The sequence below is a fragment of the Squalius cephalus genome (genome assembly GCF_949319135.1).
Source record: "Squalius cephalus genome assembly, chromosome: 25".
Classification (NCBI taxonomy): Eukaryota; Metazoa; Chordata; class Actinopteri; order Cypriniformes; family Leuciscidae; genus Squalius; species Squalius cephalus.
The window spans coordinates 26952225-26975877 of NC_137146.1; the positions used below are offsets into that span (position 1 = coordinate 26952225).

Below are 23653 nucleotides of genomic sequence, written 5' to 3' on the forward strand. Positions count from 1 at the left end.
GTTTCGTAATTACCAGGCTGTGCATGTGTTTACTGAAAACCTAAAGGCTGGGACGGAGACGTATAGTATGGCAATTTTCTTTCAAATGACTTTTGCATCTGCAGGATCACTTAACAAGATTTTGTTGAGTTTTTCTCCATAGTAACTACCTGAATCCTCAAATACCCTCTTCAGCTGCGTCTGGTTTCTGAGCAGAAATTCTAGAATGACTAAAGTCTTGATGGATAAATATTTGTACGCAACAAACATGTTTTTCATTTTATGCAGAATGACAAAAGTGTTTCCGCCAATCAGCTTCTCATTGTGTTTTGACACAAAATAAAATAAGGGAGGATAACTTGTCATGTAATAACTGTTAAGGGTTACTGAAGCAAACACGCATTAGAAGTGTCCACAACTCAAAAGCCGTGTTTATTTGAACTGAACCGCTTCGAGATTTGCAGTATGACACACCGTAACTCGACATTTGAAACCATGTCGGATCACTGAGAATGTGGAGGGATTGAGGAGCTGTTATTGTGTCCATGTTATTTATGAATTGGTCTCTTACAGTTGAGAATTTTAAGGCAAGTGAGAAAAAAATCCTTCAATATTAGACCGGGGACAGATTTACTAAACAGGACAAATTAGCGTAAGAGAGCAATCCCATAAAAGCGCCGATGGGAGTCAGTGGAAAGTTCTGTGCGTGATCTACTGACGATGTGCAAATTAAAGAACACAAACACAACTCGATTATTTCCATAATGATCAACGCAATGACCTCAGCCGCAAAAACTAACCCTGTGCACGGCTTTTCAGCGCAAATTCTTTGGTGTGTCTTTAGTAAATCCAGACAATAGTTTTTTAATGTCAAAAGGGTGTTTGCTGTTTGGCCTCTAATCTTTTAATATCCTCAAAAATCAGGTTAATGAAACATTGCAACATGCTTTGTTTGTTGCAGGGAGGATATCCGTTAGGATTCCTCTTGAATGTGCTCACTCGGGAGATGCAGGACCTGCCGGAAGTATGCCGGAAATGTGCCGTCTTTGGCTCATGATGAGCCGTAATTACCTGTGACTAATCACTCTCGAAATGCAGGAAATTCGTTAGCAACTGTCCTGAGTGTTGAAAGCAGCTGACGGGGAATCATAAGACCCACAAAAACAGATCATGCTCTTGTTAAAAAAAATAATACTGGTATATTATAATATAATACTTGCAATTTACACTACCATTCAAAAGTTTGGAGACAGTAAGATTTCTTAATGTTTTTCAAATAAAAAACTGAAATATTATTGCAATTTAAAATAACTGGTTTCTATGTGTATGTATAGTAAAGTGTAATTTATTCCTGTGATCAAAGCTGAATTTTCAGCATCATTACTCCAGTCTTCAGTGTCACATGATCCTTCAGAAATCATTTTAATATGCTGATTTGATGCTCAAGAAATATTTCTGATTATTGTAAGTGGTGAAAACTGTTGTGCAACTTCATATTTTTGTGGAAACCGTGATTCAGGATTATTTGATAAATAGAAAATTCAAAAGAACCGCATTTATTTTAAATGGAAATCTTCTGTAACAAAATAAACAATTTAATATGTCCTAAACCTAAATTGAGTTAATGCGTCTACCAACAGGGGCTGGTTAACTTGACCTACTGGTTTGACACTAGCATGGTGTTAAGCTAACAATATGATATGCATAACATTACAGTACATAACACAGTAAAATTGGGTAAAATAATACCCTGGAAATCCAGGGTTCTCGCGAGAGCACAAGTTGAATCTGCTCAGCGAGTTTACTCTGGTGTCGAGTAATGCTGCTCATTAAATATGCCCTTGTATCCGAGCTGCACCAATCACATCGGGTTATCTGATATAGGCGGGCCAGAGGCGAGCTAAACAGAAGACGACAGCGCTGTGACGTCGAAGTCATTAGTAAACATTGCAAGATGGCTATGGATGAACACCAGTTGTTTGAAACGGCTTTAGCCGCTACAATGAATGAGTTAGACTTGGCTTTTTATCTAAAAGAGGAACAGAAGACGGCGCTCGAATCGTTCCTTTGCTAGAAGTGCGTTTTTGCTGTTTTGTCGACCGGATACGGTAAGAGTCTAATCTACCAGTTAGCTCTGCTGGTAGCTAAGCGCATGGGGCTTGTTGTGATTGGTCGTAGTGTTAGCCAATTGCGTGCAGTGAGATTTTCAAACGCATGCTTGGTGCCGCCCCTCGAGCTGGCCGATTTTCATTAGCCGACGCCAGACCATTAATCTTTCAGATTTAGGTCTGGATTTCCAGGCTAATTAGAACTTCTTATCTTTACACATCGGTATTGCATCAATTGTAATTGTCTTTTTTTTTTACTGAGCTTGTCACAAAGAATACATGCAATGCAGTTTTAGATTCTGGCCAAAATAAGGTATTTTCAAAGACCTTAAAGTGTTGCCTGTGGGCAGCTGTGCTTTGGAGCAGAGCCTTGGACTCTGTATAAACCTAGCAAATGAATAGAGGGTTCAGAATCAGGCATCTGAGTTAAATCTGTTGTCCTGCTCTGGCCTCGTGAAGAGCTGTGTTTTTAAGTCGGTCATCTTGTCCCATTAGATTTCCGGAAAGATCACTCAGAAGATCCACAACACGTCCAACTCTTGTTTTTGACATGAGACCGCAAAACCTTTGTGCAGGGCTAACAAGTTAGAGCGCTCGTCCCCTGAATGATACCAGCTTGAACGAAGGATGTGGTTTCCAGAAATGGTTCCAATAATCCGATTGTTTGCGATTGTCTGTTGTGGTTCAAGTACATTCTCTCTTGGAACTTTTTTTTTTTTTTTTTCGTACCCCTCATACGTTTTTAATTGCTTCCAATTTCAGGAGGAAGAAATCCAGGCTCTGCTCGATGACTGTGCTGGATTTAGTGTAGGATTTCTTCATGTACATCAGATTCAGAGTGGCTGGCAGGAATTTATGGGATGCATGTGTCTTATCTTTGGGCTGAAGGGCCGATGGGTCACGGTTGTGGCGGTAGACCCTAAGCTGGCAGAAATAAGTGTGTTCCGCCTCTTTCCGAACATTCCTCACTGATCGTCTTGTGGTCGCAGGAATCTAACCCTTCAGCAAATGACTAGGTTCTCTGAAATAGCAAAAGCACTGAGGGCATTAGATAACCACACCACAGTTTCCTTTAATCCAGATGCAAACATTGGTATTTATGGACAGCATTTTGTGTCCTGTTAAAACCTTAGGTTGTGTGGAAATCATTATTCTTGAACTCAATTATATAATGTCTCTACGGCTGTGTTTGATACCATGAAGCACTTTTTGACTATTGACATACTACAGTACGACTGGGTTGACAATATCGATTTCTTGATTTTGATGAACCGATATGGGTAACTCTCGCCAAAATGCAACCTAGGGTCTTTTTGTTAATCTACCCGAGGCAAACTTTCGTTTAAAAGCATAATTAGAATGGAAACGGCACTTTTACGTTTGACTGTATTTTCGGTTTCAGTCAAATTGCCTTTTGAATAGGAGTGAATGGGGCACTTCTATGATAGCATCAAAAATCGCTATTTTTAAAACACTAAGAAGGCTCGACACAACATGAAACTGTGCTCGAAGTATCACCAGGGGCTCTACACATGAACTCCAGCATTGAGAACAGTGTTTGTGTACACAGAGTTTACTAAAAAGAAAGATTTTGAACAACTCACTGTAGCTGTGTCCGCCGGCATTTTGTCAGTCAAAAATAGTCGATCTCCGAATGCAACGTAACAGGGAGGAGCCCTGGAAAGCTTAGTTCCATATAAATTCACAGATGATTTGTTGTTTTGTCGTTAGTGAAAATCAATATTGACCTTGTATTTTAAAAAGAATCCTCATATAAGAAACAATACTAAACTTCAGAGTCAGTTCATTCGCATTCGGAGTTCGACTATTTTTGACTGTCAAAATGCTGGTGGACACAAAGACAGTGAGTTGGCATTTCCATTCTAATTATGCTTTTAAACAAAAGTTTGCCTCGGGTAGATTAACAAAAAGAGTTACCCTTTAAATCTCAAGAATCGATCTTTTAGTCTTTGTTGTTTTCAGTGAATGCCTGAACAAAACGTAACCAAATATTATTTGCAGCACGGCTGCCATCCAATAATCGTAATAAGCTTTGTGGTTACTTTTGATATGAACCCAAGTCTCAGCTTTCAAACCCTGTCAGTTTTATTACGAAATTGAAATAAATATCTATTTGTCGCTCTTTACTGTGGAGTGACAGATCGCTGCAGCGCCTCAGTTCAAGCGGCATGTGAACGATCATCTCTTTGCTTTACTACTAGTTATAGCACAAAAAACATGAATGAACATCAGAAGGTATTTTTCAATGAAAAAATTTCAATAACGCAATAAAACAGCTAGTAAACAAACGAATCAAATCACAAGCTTGTGAATTGAAATTGAATTGTGAAATTGGTCAACACCTATCCTTATACTACAGTACGTCTGCCATATTGGCATCAACCTTTGACCTGTATGTTTCATAAATAACCATGAGCAACAACTTGCTTGTAGCACTTACACTTAGAATGAGCTGCCCAACTCTTGGTTCTCCGTCCTTGTTTTTTATTTGTTTTAAATCTGTTTGCTCATCATCTCCTTTGGCCTTATGTGATAACTAAGGTAATTGCACACTTCAGAATCTCATAATTTTCACATAATCTGTAGCAGGGAAATGTGCACGTTCAGACTTTTCCTTCTGAAATGCATTTTTGTACTTTGAGTTTGCAACTGATTTAAAAATAATAATAAATAAAAAAATCAACAACACTTTTTTTGATTTTTTTGCCGCCCTTAAACGTACACTATGTAATTTTTTTCGCCGCTAGGGTTCGCTAACCTCTTACAATAACAAAGGCGTAGTTTGATGACGCAACATTTGCTAAGAATTATGGATCTTGTCTTCAACGTCAAGCCGACCGATCTAATAATGTTTATGGATGAGTAAATACATCGATGCTTTTATCATGACTGTGATATGAAGCAGTTCGGGATTGCTAAGAGAGCTATCAGCTCCACACGCGACGCGAGTCCCGCGGATATAAAAGGAATATGGACATTTCATTCTACCGAACTAACTTACATGCAAGAATTACTACTCAGAGGTCAGTTTATTAGACAAATTAAACTTGTGAGGGAACGCCGCGCTGTTTCACTTGATCTAACATTACACTATCACACTAAACTGCATTTGAATGTGTTGAAATTTATGTGTTAGTTTGTCTGTATGAGACTAGCAGTAAGCTATATTCTAACATTAGAATAACATACAGATCATATTCTAACATTTTATCATTGTTGAACTATATAACATTGATTAGTTTTATGCAAATGTGCTCACCTGTTTAATAAAGTACATGTAGGAGCGGTCGAAGTCTCGGACGTGGAGCTCTCGGCATCTCGAAAACACCGCGCTGATATTGATTCTCGTTTTAGTTCTCCTTTTTTATCCAAAGTCTTCTTGCCATGGTCCATAATGTTTGAACGAAACAACAACAGCGTGCAGATAGACATTACGAACTACACAGTTGTCCACGTCTGTCGCCTTGGTTACTATCAGAGGGCTCTGGTTCATAGCTCTGGTTGCTATGGCAGTACGAGCGGAAACCAGGGACAACGCGTAAATAAAGAAACGGGACGTGTCTTCGAATTAAATTACAAATTTCTCCTGGTTTGAAAGTTGTTGGAAACAGTCGGGATAATGTAAGTACACAACTAAAAAAAATATATAACATTGATATAGTGATTTTTGCTATTTTTAAAGCAAAAAAGTTACATATTGTACCTTTAAGTTCGATTCTGTCAATCGTAAAATAAACAGCTGTTTGTTGAAAAGTCAAATTGCCAACATAAAGACAGAAATGTGAAATGGAGACTTTAGAACTCATAAAAGTATTTTTACTAACAATAAATTACATATGAGAATGTTTTATAGGGAAATATTTTATATACAGTTTTTTTTTTATATCTAATGAAACAGTGCCTGGATAGAGTGAGGTAACAGAAGTATCGGCGATTATGCTGGGTATGTCTTTGGTTTTTGTTTTGAGTGAAACAGCTTGGAAAGTTTTAACATTTTCTTAGATGTTGTGCCAAGAACAAGTTCCGAGCCCAGGAGAGAAGACTGAGATGCGCTACTCTATAGTGTTTTAATTGGAAAATATCTGGCTAGAAGAACATGTGTGTAGCAGATTTGGAGAACAGTGATATTCAGCGACCTCTTGCTACCCTGTAAACGTTTATCGCAGGTTAAATGAAAGATCTGTGGTGAATACTTCACACGAGGTGCTATGAGTGTAACAACATGCTACTTGCCTTTTTGCCTTTGATATTATACCAACTCATTCATGTTCTTGGCTCTATCTTTCTGTTGCGTAGAAGTGTTGTGTAGAGTGTTGACTCCTCTTGTCTTGAAGTCTGCTTGGAAATAACATTCAGTCCCTATAACGCAACCCATACAAGTATAGCTCTCATTGGCTTGAATGAGGAAAAAAAACAAACCTGGTCAAAATTGTCAAAAAATAAAAATGAAGAGCACCAATAACTTGACAGGTCAAATTATACTATACATAAAATACATTTATGCACATACAGGTGACACATTCATTAATAAAGCCATTGGGAGTGTTGTTAGTGTTAACTAAAACTAACACTTGTTTTCATAAGAGAAATAAAGCTAAAATAAAGAGAAAATGTTAGATAAAAACTAAAAAATAACTTGAAGTAAAATAGTAAAAAGTTTAGGCTGAAGTACTAAAATTACGAAATTTCAAATTTAAATAAAAAAAAATTAAATGGAAGTACTTAAAAAAACCAATACATATGATAAATATGATAGAAACTAATAACTAATAAAAAATGACAAACCATGTAGATTACTAAAACTTTAAAAATAAAAACTAAGAACATAAAAATGAAAGCTAATTATTAAAAATATAAAAACATGAATAAATATTAATAAATGAATGTTAATATATTAATAAATACTATAATAGTATATAAATAATGTGTTAAATAATAAATAACACTGTGTACCCACCTTGTGAAGTGCTGTCAAAGCAGAGTACGTTAAAAAGGGGGAAATAAAATAAATGAGAATTCATGTTATTCAAAAACAGTTGTGAGTAAAACAGTGAGTAAAAAATACAGTATTAATTTATCTAGTAGATACCTGGTGTTGACACGATGCAATGCGAGCTTATGTTTGGTTGTTTATGTTGAAAAATCTTTTCTTTTATTATTATTTTTTGAAGCCACAACAGAAGGTTGTGGTGCATGAAGGGGTGGGCTGAAGGATGGATGGATGTGTGCGTGTGTGTGTGTGTATAGCGTTTATCTATGTACTGCTGTACACCCAAAGCACTTTACAATCATACCCGGGATCTCTCCTCAGCCACCACCAGTGTGAGCATCCACAGTACAACAGCAGCAGTGCGCTCGCCTCACACAGAGAGACTGATGGGGGATTTACAGGCCATCATTTATAAGAGCCAACGGAGGGAATTTGGCTAGGACACCGAGGTTACACCCCTACTCTTTACAAGCAAGCAAGCAAGCAAATTTTATTTATATAGCACTTTTCCAAACAAATCAATGCAGTTCAAAGTGATTTACAGGCAAAAAAAGAAAGAAACAATAGATAGACCCAGTAAAATACAGGAAGACAAATACAGTTTTAACTAAGGCTTAAAATAACTAAAAATGAAGAAAAACATGAAATATATAAAAAGCATTATAAGATATTACAGGCAGGCGAGACCTAAAGAAATGCGTTTTTAATTTAGACTTAAAACTATTCATATTTTCAGCTCGTCTTCCTCTGGAGGGTTATTCCAGAGGCGGGGAGCATAGCGGCTAAAAGCAGCATCACCGAATCTTTAGTTCTACTTTGTGGTACTATTAAAAGAAGATCTGAGAGTCCTTACAGGCTCATATACTGGTGTTAAAGAAGTGCCACTGGCTTTTTAAATGACCATAGAGAGTCAGGACCTCAGTTTACCGCCTCATCTGAAGGACGGTGCTGTTACAGTGTAGGGTCCCCATCACTATACTGGGGCGTTAGGACCCACACAGACCACAGGCTGGCCTCAATAACGCCTGGTTTTCCCAGGTCTCCCATCCAGTTACTGACCAGACTCAACCCTGCTTCAGTGGGCAACCAGTCCTGTCTATGTGCACGATATAATTCGATATATTCTTAATATTTAACAAAACACATGATTTTTAAACACAAGTTTTTGATTTTCTAATGAGATCCACTTAATCCAAGCGGATTGTACGCATTATACATTTTTCAGTTTGTCTCTGGTTCAGTCCAGGACCTAATAAATCAGCTTACTTCTAGATTTTTACAGGATATCTGTTTTATTTACATATCAAAACTGTCCCAAGCTAAACATTCACAGCACTGTATTACCTGATTTAAGAAATGTCACCGATGTGATTTAGTGTTGACCTAGTAAATGATTTTTATATGCTTGCATATGGACAAAAATGAGATCGCTTCCTGCAGTTTAAACACTGAAACCAATGTTTTGGTAAACAAACGCCTCAGTGTAAGACGTCATGGAAATAAACTTGCTGGAAGTGATGAATGTGTGGAGCTGAAGGTGTACAACAATTGTGTCCAGACTGTTAAATCATCACCGACATGCTTTGATCTGACAAAATATTCCACCTCCCTTAACTTTCTCAGCGTCCTCTCGGTACACCGTTGTACATCGCAAAATATTGTCTCAGCTGCGTTGCTTCTGATCTGAAATCACCTGGGCATCGTAAAAAAGCCTACGCCTTTTTTTTTTTTACGTCTTTATTCAAATGTTGCAACCAAGATGATTGCTGAATCTGAAATGTTATATGATTTTTTTTTGTTTTTGTGAATGTTTGTTTGATTTTAGTCCATCTCTTAAAGTTTTTGTTGGTTAGTTTTCCAGAATAACAAACAGTGGATTCCAGGAACGTTTCATGGCACGACTACATGAACTGCTGTGTCACGAAAACAGAACAAAAAACTCAGAACAGCAGGGTATAGTGAGCTTACTGACAGTTCTCAAGATTTAAAACTTTCTTTTCTTTTGTCTCCTTCAATATGTCTCCAGGTTGCGTGTCTAACTCACATCGCCGCCAACTACCTCAACGCTGGTCTAGAGGCCAGACGATGGGGAACGGCCCATGGGAGCATTGTCCCTTATCAGGTACCTTTATCTTTTTCCAAATATATTACCATTTATATCGTAAGCTTAAAGTTGTAATGCTTTTGAGTATTCGTTGCTGGCTGTGATATCTCAGATTAAAAATGGAGTCATTTAATTTTAAAGGATTAGTTCACCTCAAAATGAAAATTTCCTGATAATTTACTCACCCAATGGCATCCAAGATGTTCATGTCTTTCTTTCTTCAGTGGAAAAGAAATTAAGTTTTTTGAGGAAAACATTTTTGGATTTTTCTCCACACAATGGACTTCAACGGTAACCAAATGGTTGAAGTCCAAATCAATGCAGTTTTAAAGGGCTCTGCACGATCCCAGCTGAGGAATAAAAATACTTTTTAACCACAAATGCCCGTCTTGTACCATCTCTGAGATGCACCACGTTGGAAAGGTCACGAATTTTTTTTAATAATAATAATAATAAATTAAAACAAAGATATCGGATGATTTTGAAGTCATGGAGAAGGAGGAGAAAATGAGATGGAATTTTTCGCCCTTCCCTACCTTTTTGAACCGGAGTGCACAGACAAATAACACACACAAATATAATAGATAGATAGATGACGTGACACATGACCTATCCAACGTGATTATGTAATGCCTGGCGTGTCTCAGACCAGCACAAAACGAACAATTGTGCTTAAAAAGTGTATAAGTTTGTATTTTTTTTTAGAAAATTACAGATCGTTTCGCTAGATAAGACCCTATTCCTCAGCTGGGATCGTGCAGAGCCCTTTGAAACTGCATTGATTTGGACTAATTTGGTTACCGTTGAAGTCCATTCTGTGGAGAAAAACCCTGAAATGTTTTCCTCAAAACACTTAATTTCTTTTCCAGTGAAGAAAGAAACCTATTGTGCTTTTTTTTTTACTTTTTTAGCTTTCTTTATTGTATAATGTTGCTGTTTGAACATGAAAAAAGGTTTACAAAGTTACAAAACACAAAGTCACTCCAAAGGGAGTCCTGAAACTCCCGGAAACACCTCCATTGTAGTCTTGAGTTTTCTTCCGGGAATGAACACGTCACAATATTCTTATTTAAATAATTCCTGACCAAGGCATACGCAAAATGACGGGACGAGGCCTAGTTGAGTTAGTTAGTAGTGTGTTGAAACTCACAGTTATGGTAAGGGGCGGGACATTTCTCAAACACGCTTGGAGCGCTTGACCAATCACAACACACTGGTGCAGCCGACCAATCAGAGCACAGTGTTCTTTTCAGAAGGAGGGGCTTCATAGAGACAGGGACTAAACAGAGCATTACTGACAGACTGGGAAGAGAGGAGCTGCAACAATAGCCCTATTCGGACGGGACTAGTTTTCCAGGGGGACATTAGAGAAATTTGTGTTTCAGACGTACTTTAACTTCGTACTTTCGAAGTCTCTGCTTTTCTCACACAACCCTCAGTAAAAATTCCAGGGCAAATTACCTACTGCTTTTCGGCAAACTCAACGGTCCTCTGAGAAAACTAATCCTGTCGATATTGTATTAAACTAACGCTTCTCCTCATGTGTTTTTTGACCTACCTGAGCTACCGTTTGCGCACCAATCTTCTGAATGCTTTCATTTCATTTCAACAGGGATGGTATTTGAAGAAAAAAAATAATTATAAAATGAATAAATAGAGCTAAATCGCAGTAATGGCGAAGAATGTTAATTATTTGAATATCAGTTTTAATATGTGTCGGGTAAGATACATTAAGTCTCTGCTCACTTATGTGGGTTTATTATAAACAGCCACTTCTATAAACTTATTTGAAGTCTATTTAAAATGGGGTTTAATGATAAATAAAAGTTATATCAATAAGTAAAAACATATACTTCATACTTCAATGCAAGCACAGCAGATGACCTTCTGTAACGCCCACAGAAAACACACACTCCCACCTCTCTAATAAAACACAGAGACGTTAGTACTGCTCGATTCATGAACATGAAATCACAGATGCCGTAACTCAAACTACGTTTGGAAAACTAGTCCCGTCTGAACATTCAAGCATGAAAACCTATTCTAGTAGAGCCAAAAACAAAATTAAGACGTACAAGGGCATAAAAATGCCTATTTAATTTAATTTTCAAGTAAAAAAAGACAATTTTGATCACTTATTCTCAGACCCTTATTGCTTATGTATCATCATCATTTGTCATCATTTGTTTGCATCATTTGTTTGAGTCAATACATGGTAATGAAGCCACAATACAGCATTTCTGTTCAGTTCTGTCGAGTCTAGTCCGGTTATATGTGTTGCCACTCCTCTGCGGTGAGTAATGATGTTTTAGAAAGGACTGACCAGTGCATACAAACATTTGTTTGACCGGTGCATACATTTGACCAGTGCATACAAACAGACAAACCTTTGTTTGTTTTTGACAATTATTCATGGGGAGGATTTATTTTTTATTTTTTATAATTTGATAGAATGTTTGTCGGCTGACGACATCTCTGGTATTGAATGTGTTCGTTCTGCCAGACGCCACGTCTTTATCCGCTCTCGGAGGAAAACAGACTCACTTTATTTTACAATGTTCATTTTACTGTTTGTTTATCCAAGTGATTAATACAAATGAACTGCATTTACTTAATGTGTAATTATTTTCTGGAGCTGCTTGTACTCATGTGGTGATTGTTGTTGTTAGTATTAGGCTCATTTGAGATGCCAAGCGGCTCAGCTTTAAGGCATGTGAGGGTACGTACAGTCAGGAGAGGAGTGAAAAAAAGAGCTGTCGAGTCTGGAAACTCCCACGTCTCGTAGTAGGCCAGCAATATATGGAAGCAAAGAAAATATTATATTAATGCTCTCAGTGTCAGTGAAGTGGATTATTTTGAAACATTGCTGTTGGTACACGAACAAATAACCCTTTTTCTCCTTCTATTTTTAGTTTAATAAAAACATGATCACATATTCTATATGAGATTATGCTGTCAGAGTGTTCACACATTAATCTCGTACACATAAAAATATATTTATATATATATTTCATAATAATATTAGGGTTAATGGACATGAGCTGACATGTCAGTAGGACGTTTCCAGGTCATGCTGAGAGTGACTTTGACTCTGAAAGCTTCAGCCTCACTGAGAGAAATGATGCTACATGTCAGATTCGGTCATAATGTTACGATCCACACAGGCTAATGACAAATCATTAGATTTGGTGAATTGGTTGCGAAATCTTACAGTCATTTGTACGTTGTTCTATGATCTGCCCCCTGAGGGTTAAATTTAGGGATGGACCTTCACTGTGAAGTTTTACCTACAAATCATATGTTTTCATATGAATCAGATTGTACATATTTTTTACAAGATTTCTTGTACAATACTTACGAATTGTCATGAACAGGGTTGGTTGGCATTTCTGACAGCTATGCACCTGTTTGTGATCAGTGTTTCAGTTCTGCTTATCTTAAAGGTATAGCGGAGGATTTTCTTTTTCCGGGTGGATCATCAAGACTATTGGTCCTCCTAAGTGTCAATCATTCTGGTGATATGTTTACGTAAGGCCGTCGTACGTGCTTGTGCACACGATTCACACGATGGCGTGCGCTCAAAACACAGGTTGGGCTTCCCACTGATGCCTCAGTCGCGAAGTTTCTACTTGACAGGTAAAGTTTGGCATGCTATTTGGAGAAGTCCATTTAAAATCACTGCTAGTAAAAGTTAATGTTTAACATTTAATAGGCGTTCCCTCTCGGGAGCAGGTAGAGTGTTGCGCATGTGCATTTTTTCAAAAAGTGGAGAGGGCGGTTCTTTTCTAAAATTCGGGGAAATCCTCCGCTATACCTTTAACATATTACTGTAGTATGTATTACTGTATTTTAGTACTAAATTATTGTTTCATATTCATTTTCTCCTCAGGGATTACATTACAAACTTGATTTGAAACATTTTGTTTATAATTTTGCTTCAACCCAAAGACAAAGTTACTAGACTTGTTTGAGGAAATGAAGTACTCATGCCATAAAGCATTACACATTTTGTAATTAATGGAAGATATCCAACTTTTGAATAATCATTAATTATAAAAACAAAATATTTTAAATATATTGCAAAACAATCAGAAATGTACAAATTTATATACACTGCCATTCAAACGTTTTTTATTTATACTAAAACTTTTATTCAGCAAGGATATGAAGAAAATATGAAGCAGCACAACTTTGATAATAATCATAAATGTTTCTTGAGCATCAAATCGTCATATTAGAATGATTTCTGAAGGATCATGTGACACTGAAGACTGAAGTAACGATGCTGAAAATCCAGCTTTGAACACAGAAAAAATTGCATTTCATAATATATAAAAATAGAAAACGGTTCATTTAAATTGCAATAATAAATCACAAATTACTATTTTATTACTGTATTTTTGATCAAATAACTGCAGCCTTGGTGAGCAGAAGAGACTTCTCAAAAACATTTTACCGACCCCAGACTTTTGAATGGTAGTTTTGAAGTAGTTTAAAAATGTAGGAAAGTGACTAATGACATTTAGCTGTTTACTGATTTGTTTGCTGGCGTGATGGTCATTTCCGTGGCTCTGATTGGTGGATCCTCTTGTCGAGATTATGATCAGTGTAGTTCTTCAAAGGGAGTTTGGCTATTTTATTTATATATATATATTTGTTTCTTTTTAATCACACTGACATGTGGCATCTATACAGCACAGTCACGGCAATAAAACTACCACAACGTCACCAAATCAAACGTGACCCTACAGGAATAAAGTCTTGTGGTCATAATATTAAAGAACAAAAATCAGTTGGTCACAACAGTTTACTTGTTGGTTAAGACCAAAGACGTTCTTCTGTTGTCATTCACAACAATTCATTTATTTTCACTTAAGTTTAACGAGCTACGAGCCTTTCATGTTCTGACAGCTGTCCCGGGATAAACATCAGACCCCGTTTTCACGGCACTCGCACCCAGCAGACGTTCATATCGCATCATATAACACGTATGAAACAGGAAGACTGAAGACAGCTTCTGAATTAGTTGTCGGCTCTGGTCGGCAGATGTTCACAGTGTGACGTGCAATGTCGTCCGTTTGATTTTCCTCCGTTTTATTGACGAGGGGCGACCAGTGGAACGTCTTGAATGGCTAGGGTGTAGTTTCGTCCGCAGCGGGACACTAAGAACAGTCTTTTCTCAGTAAGTCCTTAAGGCACTGTTGGCCAACCACATGGACCTCCGCTCATTGAAGAAACATTTATCTTCCAGCTATCCTTCTACCGGTCGACCTCGCTGTTTAACGGGTGACGTCTTATTTCTTAATTTTTCTAGCTGAAAGTTAAAAGGCTGGTTACGCTTCAGCTCTCTCACTTCTATCTTGAGCGCTGGTTGTAGAACAGCACGAGAAAAGAAGCAAAGGTGTCTGGCGAAATGCAAGATTTACGATGAACCAGGGCCTATCTTGTTTTAATCACGTTGTCGGTTTCAAAAGAACTCCTAATCGCTCCCATATTTGTGGTGAAGTGCTGAATGTTTGGCCTGTTCGCTGCTCAGAGGACTGTAGAGTTGAGTTGTGTAACACGGCCTCTATAAGTTTTCAAGTGCAAATGGATTTATTACACTGGGTGAATGTCAAGGAATGACTTCACTGATGTTTGTGAGTGATTATGTGATGAGGACAACGTAAAGATCACATTGTCAAGATTTGTACATTATTCGAAGTGTGGTTAGAGTCATTTTTTTATCACAATATAGAAAATTGACGAATATACTGTAGACAAAAGACAATGTCAACATATTTGTGAAAGTGCCTGAAAAAGGTCCCATAATTCACAGATGACTTTACTGTCATTCATTCATTCAAAACAAGCATTTGTGCAATTCTTTTAAGTTTGCAAATGAGCAAAATAAAATTATTCGTCAATACGAATAATTAAAAAAGATATATTTCTCTTTTTTGTCACTGGTGTTATAGTCATGGTGTTACACTTTGGCTACGTTCCCACTGTCAGTTTTTGGGATTGACAACCGCCTTTACTTACAGGTGTGAGTCTCGAAATGTCCCGTTCAACTTACAGAGCATCTCGAATGCTGTCTGAATACTGAACGTTCAATGAGAGTCAAGAGAGTCATTGGGGAAATAATGGGGAAAAAATAAATAATGTCAAGATGTTAATAAATACTTAATCCGCTTTTATGGGATTCGTTTTGAGAAGAATGACTCAAACATATCTCAATATCAATATAAAAACATAGTAAAATCTCAGCCGATTGACGCAATTGTACCACCACATCACACCACCCACCTCGAGTGTGTCCTGAGGGGTAATGCATGTGGCCTTGGCCTTGCTGGGATTTTGCTTACTGGTGTGTTTGCTTACAGGCCCATGCAAATTGTAAATCTGATCGCGATCTCTCCCCAACAAGCCACACGATTTGAGGTATCACTCATGTCCATGAAACGAGTAATGTGCCAACATTTTATACTTCGTGTTAGGGGTCAGTTCACACCAGTAACACTGAGGCTCCCCAAAAGATCTGAAGTCACACCGCTGCCTCTCTATGGCATCTGTTTCATTCAGGATATTGAGTTTCTCCCCTGCAAACATGGTACCTCAGTGTCTAGGCTTCGTGCCAAATCTCATTAGTACCTCAAGAGCACTATCAGGCAGGCAGAAACGCTTATTAAGTGCACATTTGTTTCTGTGCAGCTCATCTGGTGACATAAGTCCTCACTGACCTGTGTGCGCTGGACTCTTTACCTCACATGACTTATCAACTCACTCTAAGGGTAAATGAAAGTATGTTGTGAGGTCAACGCGAGACCCATCTGGAAATACCGTGAGGTTAATGTGCACAGATGGAATAAAACCAGTGCATTTAAATCTGCTTATGTGCATGCTTTATTTATATACTGCAATCTTGTGTCACTGGATTAAGACACATAGTAATAAACATTATACGGTTTTAATTTATTTAGAAGGGTGATGTGATCTTTCACACCATTTCTGAGGCAAAGCATCATGAGCTCATACAAACAATCGTTAGTAAAGTAATAAAGGATAGCTTTAATGTTTCTGCTACTACAAAAGAAAGAAGAAAATGCTGAATCATAGGATTACAATGCTGTAAACATCTGATCTCATTATTTCAAATGGTCTCTTTAATATGGCTTGTGTCTGTTAATGTTTTTTGACTGTTCTTTGTCACCTGAACCTTGTTAATTCCAAGACAAAAGGCCCTTAAGCTGAAAGTGTTTGACGCAGTTACAGCAGAGACACATGTAATCCCCTCGGTCTGTTCGGTGCTGTGCTGGAGAGACGACACAAGTCTCAGTGTAGGTCCTCTGAGGGGGATCCGGTTTGCCTTTAAAAACCTTGGATGAACAGAGGAGGAATTTCAGCATTTGTTCATATCCTTATCAGTTCTTGTTGAGAAGGATTATCTGGTTTATTTTCTATTTATTTGCGTCAATAAACTAAAGTATTTGTTTACAAAAAAAAATATATTTTATGGCTGTCCAGGTTAACATTTATATAGCAATTGTTTACCATATTTACCAAATTGAATATTATTACTCATAGTCATTACTTATCATGATTAATCAGTTATATTTCTTTTGACAGCCTTGATTTTTAACAGTTACCAAAACGGTTTTTTTATTTTTATATATATATTTTTTTATTTATTTATATATATATATATATTTTTTTTTTAAGAATCCTGAAAAAAGTATCACCGGTTATAAAAAATATTAAGCAGCACAACTGTTTCCAACATTGTAACAGGCTGTGACTCTACAGGTACTGTACAGGGATTATTGATAAAAAATCAGCATGTTAGAATGATCTATCATATATATATATATATATATATATACAGAATATGTGTATATGTATTATTTTATTTTTTTATTGTATTTTTTTATCAAATAAATGCAGGCTTGATGAGCATGAGAGACTTCTTTCAAAAACATTGAAAATAGTAATGTTTCCAAACTTTTAACTGGTATCAAAAGTATAAATATATCACACCTAATTTGCTGCTTTAATATTTTATGAAGAGGGTCCCTTGTAGGAGTCCTTGCTCCTTGGCATCAAAAAGTTTAAAAACTCTTGGTATAAACCAGTGGTTCTCAATTCCAGTCCTCGGGGCCCGCTGCTCTGCACATTTTGTATGTCTCCCTTATTTAACACACCTGAACCAGATCATCAGCTCATTAGGAGAGACTCCATGAACTGAACTGAGTGTGTCAGATAAGAGAGACATTCAAAATGTGCAGAGCAAGGGGTCCCGAGGACTGGAATTGAGAGCCACTGGTATAAACAATATACAGACCCTTTCCAAAAAATTTGAATATCATGGAAAAGTTTATTTATTTCCATAATTCCATTCAAAACATTAAACTTCCATAGATTATAGATTCAGGGCCCACAACTTAAACGATTTCAAGTATTTAGTTGTTTATTTGTACATAATTTGGGCTTCCAGCTCATAAAACCCATGAAAACAGGATTTCAAAAAATTAGAATATTACATGAAATCACACAGTAATTACACAGTGATACCATGGTCATTGAACCAGGTTTTGGTTCTTTTGGCAGTGTGGGCCGGTGAAAATCCTGCTGGAAAATGAAGGAAGCATGAAGTGCTCTGAACATGTCCTGGTAGACGGCTGCGTTGACTCTGGATTTAATAAAGCACAGTGGACCAAAGTCCTCTTTTCTGATGAGAGCAAATTTTGCATCTCATTTGGAAACCAAGGTCCCAGAGTCTGGAGGAAGAATGTAGAGGCACACAATCCAAGATGCTTGAAGTCCAGTGTGAAGTTTCCACAGTCTGTGTTGGTCATCGGCTGGTGTTGGTCCACTGTGCCGTCTACCAGGACATTTCCAGAGCACTTCATGCTTCCTTCATTTTCCAGCAGGATTTGCACCGGCCCACACTGCCAAAATAACCAAAACCTGGTTCAATGACCATGATATCACTGTGTAATTACTGTGTGATTTCATGTAATATTCTAATTTTTTGAAATCCTGTTTTCGTGGGTTTTATGAGCTGGAAGCCCAAATTATGTACAAATAAACAACTAAATACTTGAAATCGTTTAAGTTGTGGGCCCTGAATCTATAATCTATGGAAGTTTAACGTTTTGAATGGAATTATGGAAATAAATAAACTTTTCCATGATATTCTAATTTTTTGGAAAGGGTCTGTATATTAGTTTTTTGTTACGTTACTTGTAATACTTTATTCTAATAGTTTTTTTAAAAAAAGTGTTTTACTACTTTAATCTCATAATGTTGTGACTTTTTTGATTCTTAAATCTTCGATACTTATTTATTTATTTATTTATTATTATTTAACAAAAAAAAGTGTGGTATTACCATGCTGTTGTGTCCTAAAGACAGTGGATTTGGGGCAATCACTCATGTGAGCTGACCGCATTACTTGTGCATCACGTCCACCCACAGTTTCCTCCCTGCTTCCCTGTCTGGGCTAAAGAGCAAGCCGTGGTTTGGTTTATAGTTTCAGTGTGCTTTGTGCTCTGTCCACAGAATACAGAAGAAGCATGCTGGTTAACCGGGGCTCAGCACCCTTGTTCTGTTCACTGTGGGAATGCATGAGTCAGGCTCATTGGGATGGTGTCTAACTGAGGTGTCACGGTGGGCTCAAAGAGAGTTGTGAAGTCCAAGAACTTTCAGTAACTCTCCCAAGGGATTATTGGCACACTAAAGGCCCGGGTATACTTCATTTTACGCGTTCCACTCAGTCTCACACACAGTTGAGCTTTTCGAAGTATACTCTTTTGGCTGTAAGCGTGGAAAGAAACTTGCGATGCATGCACACTATCTAGTGGACTTTTATTTTTAATAGTTCACCCAAAAATTAAAATTCTGTCATTAATTACTCTCCGTCATGTCGATCCAAACCCATCAGACTTTCGTTCATCTTCAGAATACAAATGAAGATCCTTTCAATGAAATCTGAGCGATTTTTATCCCTCCATTCACAGCTATGCAACCACCACTTTGATGCTTCAAAAAGTTCATAAAGAGATCGTAAAACTAATCCAATTGAGTGGTTCCAAAATTTTGTGAAGAGAATCGATCGTTTTATATGATGAACAGATTTAATTTAGGCTTTTATTCACATATAATCATTAATCAATGCACACATCAGTTGTGGTAAACGGAAGTGTTTAATGACAGAAATTGATAATTAATGACAGAATTTTCATTCTTGGGTGAACCATACCTTTAATCACTCAAATCACTTGCACGTGCGCTGTAGTATACACACTGTATACACACACTGACACAAAAATTGGACCCTCCTTATGATGAAAATTACATCACGTGGACAGTGCGCGGAACGCAGACGGCCAAAGTATTGTGTGGGTTTAACAAAACAAAGGTTTAGCTTGTTTAACTTTTTTTTAAGTACAAATATTTCCCTATATTCATTAAAGGTGCTCTAAGCGATGTCACGCGTTTTTAAGGCTGAAACATTTTTTGTCACATACAGCAAACATATCCTCACTATCCGCTAGCTGCTTGTCCCCTGAACACACTGTAAAAAAAATGCAATCTCTGTAGAGAGCCCAGGCTCCACAAACGGCAACAAAAACAAACTGGCCCAGCCTGGACCACGAAACATAACAAACAGTGTTCCAACCAATAACCGACAAGAATGATTTGGAGGGGGGGGGGGTTAGTGCACGTGCACATGAAGGGGAGTGGAGGAGAGAGAAGCATGAAGAGGGAAGTTAGCTAGAGGAGAGATGTCCTAGACAACGACAACGACTAACGTTAGAATTATATTCTCTTGAATTTTGATATGGCCAACACACGGACAAATAGCAAAGAAGAGGGAGAAGGAGCAGGAACGCACAAAGTCCCGAATTTACATCGGAAAAGCCTGTTTCAGGAAGCACGGAGGGAGGGGGAGGGGACGGGATGAGGAGGAGGGAGGGCCGAGCTAGCCTCCATTTTGTTTGACAATACTTCGAACGTCAACAAGAAGTGACGTCACCCAACATCGCTTAGAGCACCTTTAAATCAGTGTTTCCCAACCCTATTCCTCCAGCACTCCAGCAGTGCACATTATCTGACCCATCCATTACAGGTCTTGGACTCTCTACTATTGAACTGATGAATTGAATCAGGTGTGTTTGATTAGGAAGAGTTTAAATATGTGTATTGTTGGTGTACCTCCGAGAACAGGATTAGGAAACTCCATTAAGTTTGAAAACCTCTGCTCTAAACTATTTGTAACGCTTTAGCAACCGCAAGCATCACTCACATTTACTTCAGAAAGTGTTAAAACGTTGTAGTGCTTTACTAGTCAGCTCAGCAAATGGACATGTTGACAAGAGACAGTGGCAGTCTCTTCAAATCGAAGCAGGACGAGATGTTAAACAGTTGAGTATTTTGACTTTGTATTGTCCTCAAGTGTTTGCTGGGAATCATCAATGAAATGTGTGTCATTTCCTTACTCTTCAGCTGCAGATCAGATAATGATTCAAAGCACACTGTATCTCAGCCACAGTGGGGCTGTGTTGCATTAGTCTAGCCGAGGGACTCTCGCTGGACAGACGCTTGCCAGAAAACTAGCGGTTTGCTTTCAGACTTTAAAGAAAGCAGCCCAGACCAAACGAAACTCTCCGTTCTGCCTCATGCCACACTAAGCTGTATACTACACCACGAAACCTACAGATATCATTAGCCCTACCACTAATCCAACACGAGGCCTTCCCATGCTGGACGTATAGCGATATGTAATGAAATCATTTGATTCTTTAAATATGAGGCTTTATGTTGCGGTTTCTGAAAAGAGTAGACCAGCTTAGACTTGGGTTATGTGCTAGTTTAGCGGCTCTACCACATAGAAATTATTTCTGGTTAACCCTGTACAGCCTGGCATATGAAATAATAGCCAGAAAAATCTTTTTTTTTTTATGCAAGTTTATTAAACATTTAGACAAAATCTATATAAAAAGTTTGCATATGTGTTTTTGAGTATCATATTTGATACATCAGGCTTTTATGGCTCATACAATATAATAGTGTGAATATGGAGCTCATACTCGAGGAGAAAAAGACAACTCAATATTATTATTTAAAGGCCCAAACTAAACAAAAACAGGCAATTTGCTGCAGTTGCTATTTATATGGCCAAAAAGTAAGTTTATTTATTTTTTTAACAAAATTATGGATAATCAAGTAAACCTAAGTTGTTGCAGTCTAGTAAGTGTTCATCTTGAAATGTTACTAACTACATAACAGTTATTCTTACGTTTACTTTATAAAAATCAATTAAGATTTAATTGCAAAAAGACATGCGAACCACACCCTGGAAGGGGGCATTTTTACAATTATAAATGCCTTGTACTTGCTAACAAAAAAAAAGTTGGCATATTGTAGACTGTGTACAATAGGTTTTCAGCAAACATGTTGATCTTTTAGGGGGCCTTAGAAATTGGCTTATCAAATATGATACAGAAGTCCCCATCAAACCAGCATCCAAATTGCAACATACAACGTGAAATGGAAGCAGTGAAGAGGAAGGATCTTCTCAATGAAATAATGTTTCGCACTACAATTATACTTGTGATTTATTTGCTTAATAGGTATTTGTGAACTGCAAGATAAGCGTAAGTCACATATAGTTAGATAGGCTGGCTAATGTAAAAAGAGAACGTTCTTGAGGGGAAACCACATGGACGTGGGGTGCTGCCAAAACTTAAAACAATTACTGTGTTCATGCACTGCTCTTTCCCTTTTTCTCTCGGTGGTTTTCAAATGTTTTTCTTTTCAAATGTGGCTGTGGTTCATCAAGATTCTGGAAATGGTTTGTCTTTTTAAATCATTTATTGTGTGCTATGGTTATTCACTCAGAGGATCTTGGCTTCCCCAAAGCGAGCCTCTCTTTTGATAATGCTAGGTGACTATTCGTATCAAAGACCTTCTCGTTCTAGTGTTCGGACACTTGTTTGGGATGTCATGTTTCATCTCATAGGCCATTTATATAATATGATATAATGAATAATGTAATGAATAAACCATAGACTGTTTAGTGCTTTGTCTTCCGTGAGAACTTTATTCATGTCTCCATTTCCCCATGCAGGGTCACACGAAGGCTGCAGGTCTCTGCCAGTACTTAATCAAAACTGAAAATTAATGTTGACTGATTAGGTTACTTTCAGATTGGGGCTCAATTAGGGTGTGCTAATTGTCCTTTCTGATGTGAGAATCTCTTTGGGAAAGCAAGGGAGGGGCTGGACCAAAATTCTCTTCTCTATTCTAGAACCGAGGTCGTCAAACTTTTTGATCACATGGGCTCCCCAAATATGTCAGATATGTATATATAAGTGAAGATTATAAATGTATATTATCTGAGATTTAGTTTCTATTAATTTGACACTTTTTCAACCTAGATGTTGAAACATAAACACAATAGAAACAAAGAGAAACACACTATGGCATATACAATAAAATATTTGATTGATCTAATGTTTGATCAGAACAAAACAAAGACTGGGCTAAATGTTGCGTTAGTTTTAGCCATATTAACAAGTGAAATTTGTGCCAAAATACTGTGGTGTTTGATTGGACTCAGTGTCTATATTTAATTGTAAAAAGATTTTGGAAGTGTTTTCTTTTCCTTTTTAACTTCCAAAAGCTTATTTAATTTGACATTCCTTATATACATAAAGTCAGTTTAGATTGACCCTCAATATTTGGGTCTTACATTTCTGGTTTTATATCAGTATTTGCAGTATAATATCAGACCATTGAATTAAGTAGCAGGTGTTGCAGTTGATGATAATTGAGTTTGGTAAATGTAACTTCAGTGGAACAAATCAAACCGTCTCAGCTTGAGAGCAGGACACAGCTTGAAAACAGGATAATATTACGTTTTAAGGCTCCTTACTGGAACCACGATCTCATGCCGGATATCATTATCCTTTTTTCTCAAAAGTTACACATTCCCCCATATCAGACTCATTATAATAACAGCCCAAAGGCTGTAGCCAGTGTCATTCTCATCTGATAGTCATTGTTAAATGTTTGTTTGATTGACTATTCACATTTTGCCTTTTCTCATAGAAAGCAGGCATAATTGTAGTAGAAATAATTCGTCAATGTAGACATTTGTATTGACAAATTGGATTTTTAAATGCTTCTATCAGTTATTGGATAATTGTGCATGCTCATGTCCCGTATTTTTACACATTTGTCATCATCTAACGCTCACTTAATTTTAAAAATTCTAATAATTTAATAACACTGTTTAACAAAATTTTTCATACGTTTCATAAAATTAACATTATAAGGTTGTGATGCATTTTTAAAAAAAATTTTTTAGACAAAATAGTTTGACCATTTGTTATCAGCCTATCAAAATCAGCCAGAATTGTAATATTGGTTCCTAAACATGTGGCATATTCGACATACAGTGGGGTC

General features: G+C 37.3%; 1 protein-coding gene across 2 annotated transcripts in view; it reads left to right on the plus strand.

Annotated features, from left to right (window-relative positions):
• The window catches only part of sugct (succinyl-CoA:glutarate-CoA transferase), a 158487-nt gene that overhangs the window by 26199 nt on the left and 108635 nt on the right, over positions 1 to 23653 (plus strand). For both annotated transcript variants that reach the window (XM_079863448.1, XM_079863447.1), the window contains exon 9: positions 9125 to 9220. In XM_079863448.1, coding sequence (XP_079719574.1) covers positions 9125 to 9220 — 96 coding nt within the window. The remainder of the gene's footprint in view (positions 1 to 9124; positions 9221 to 23653) is intronic.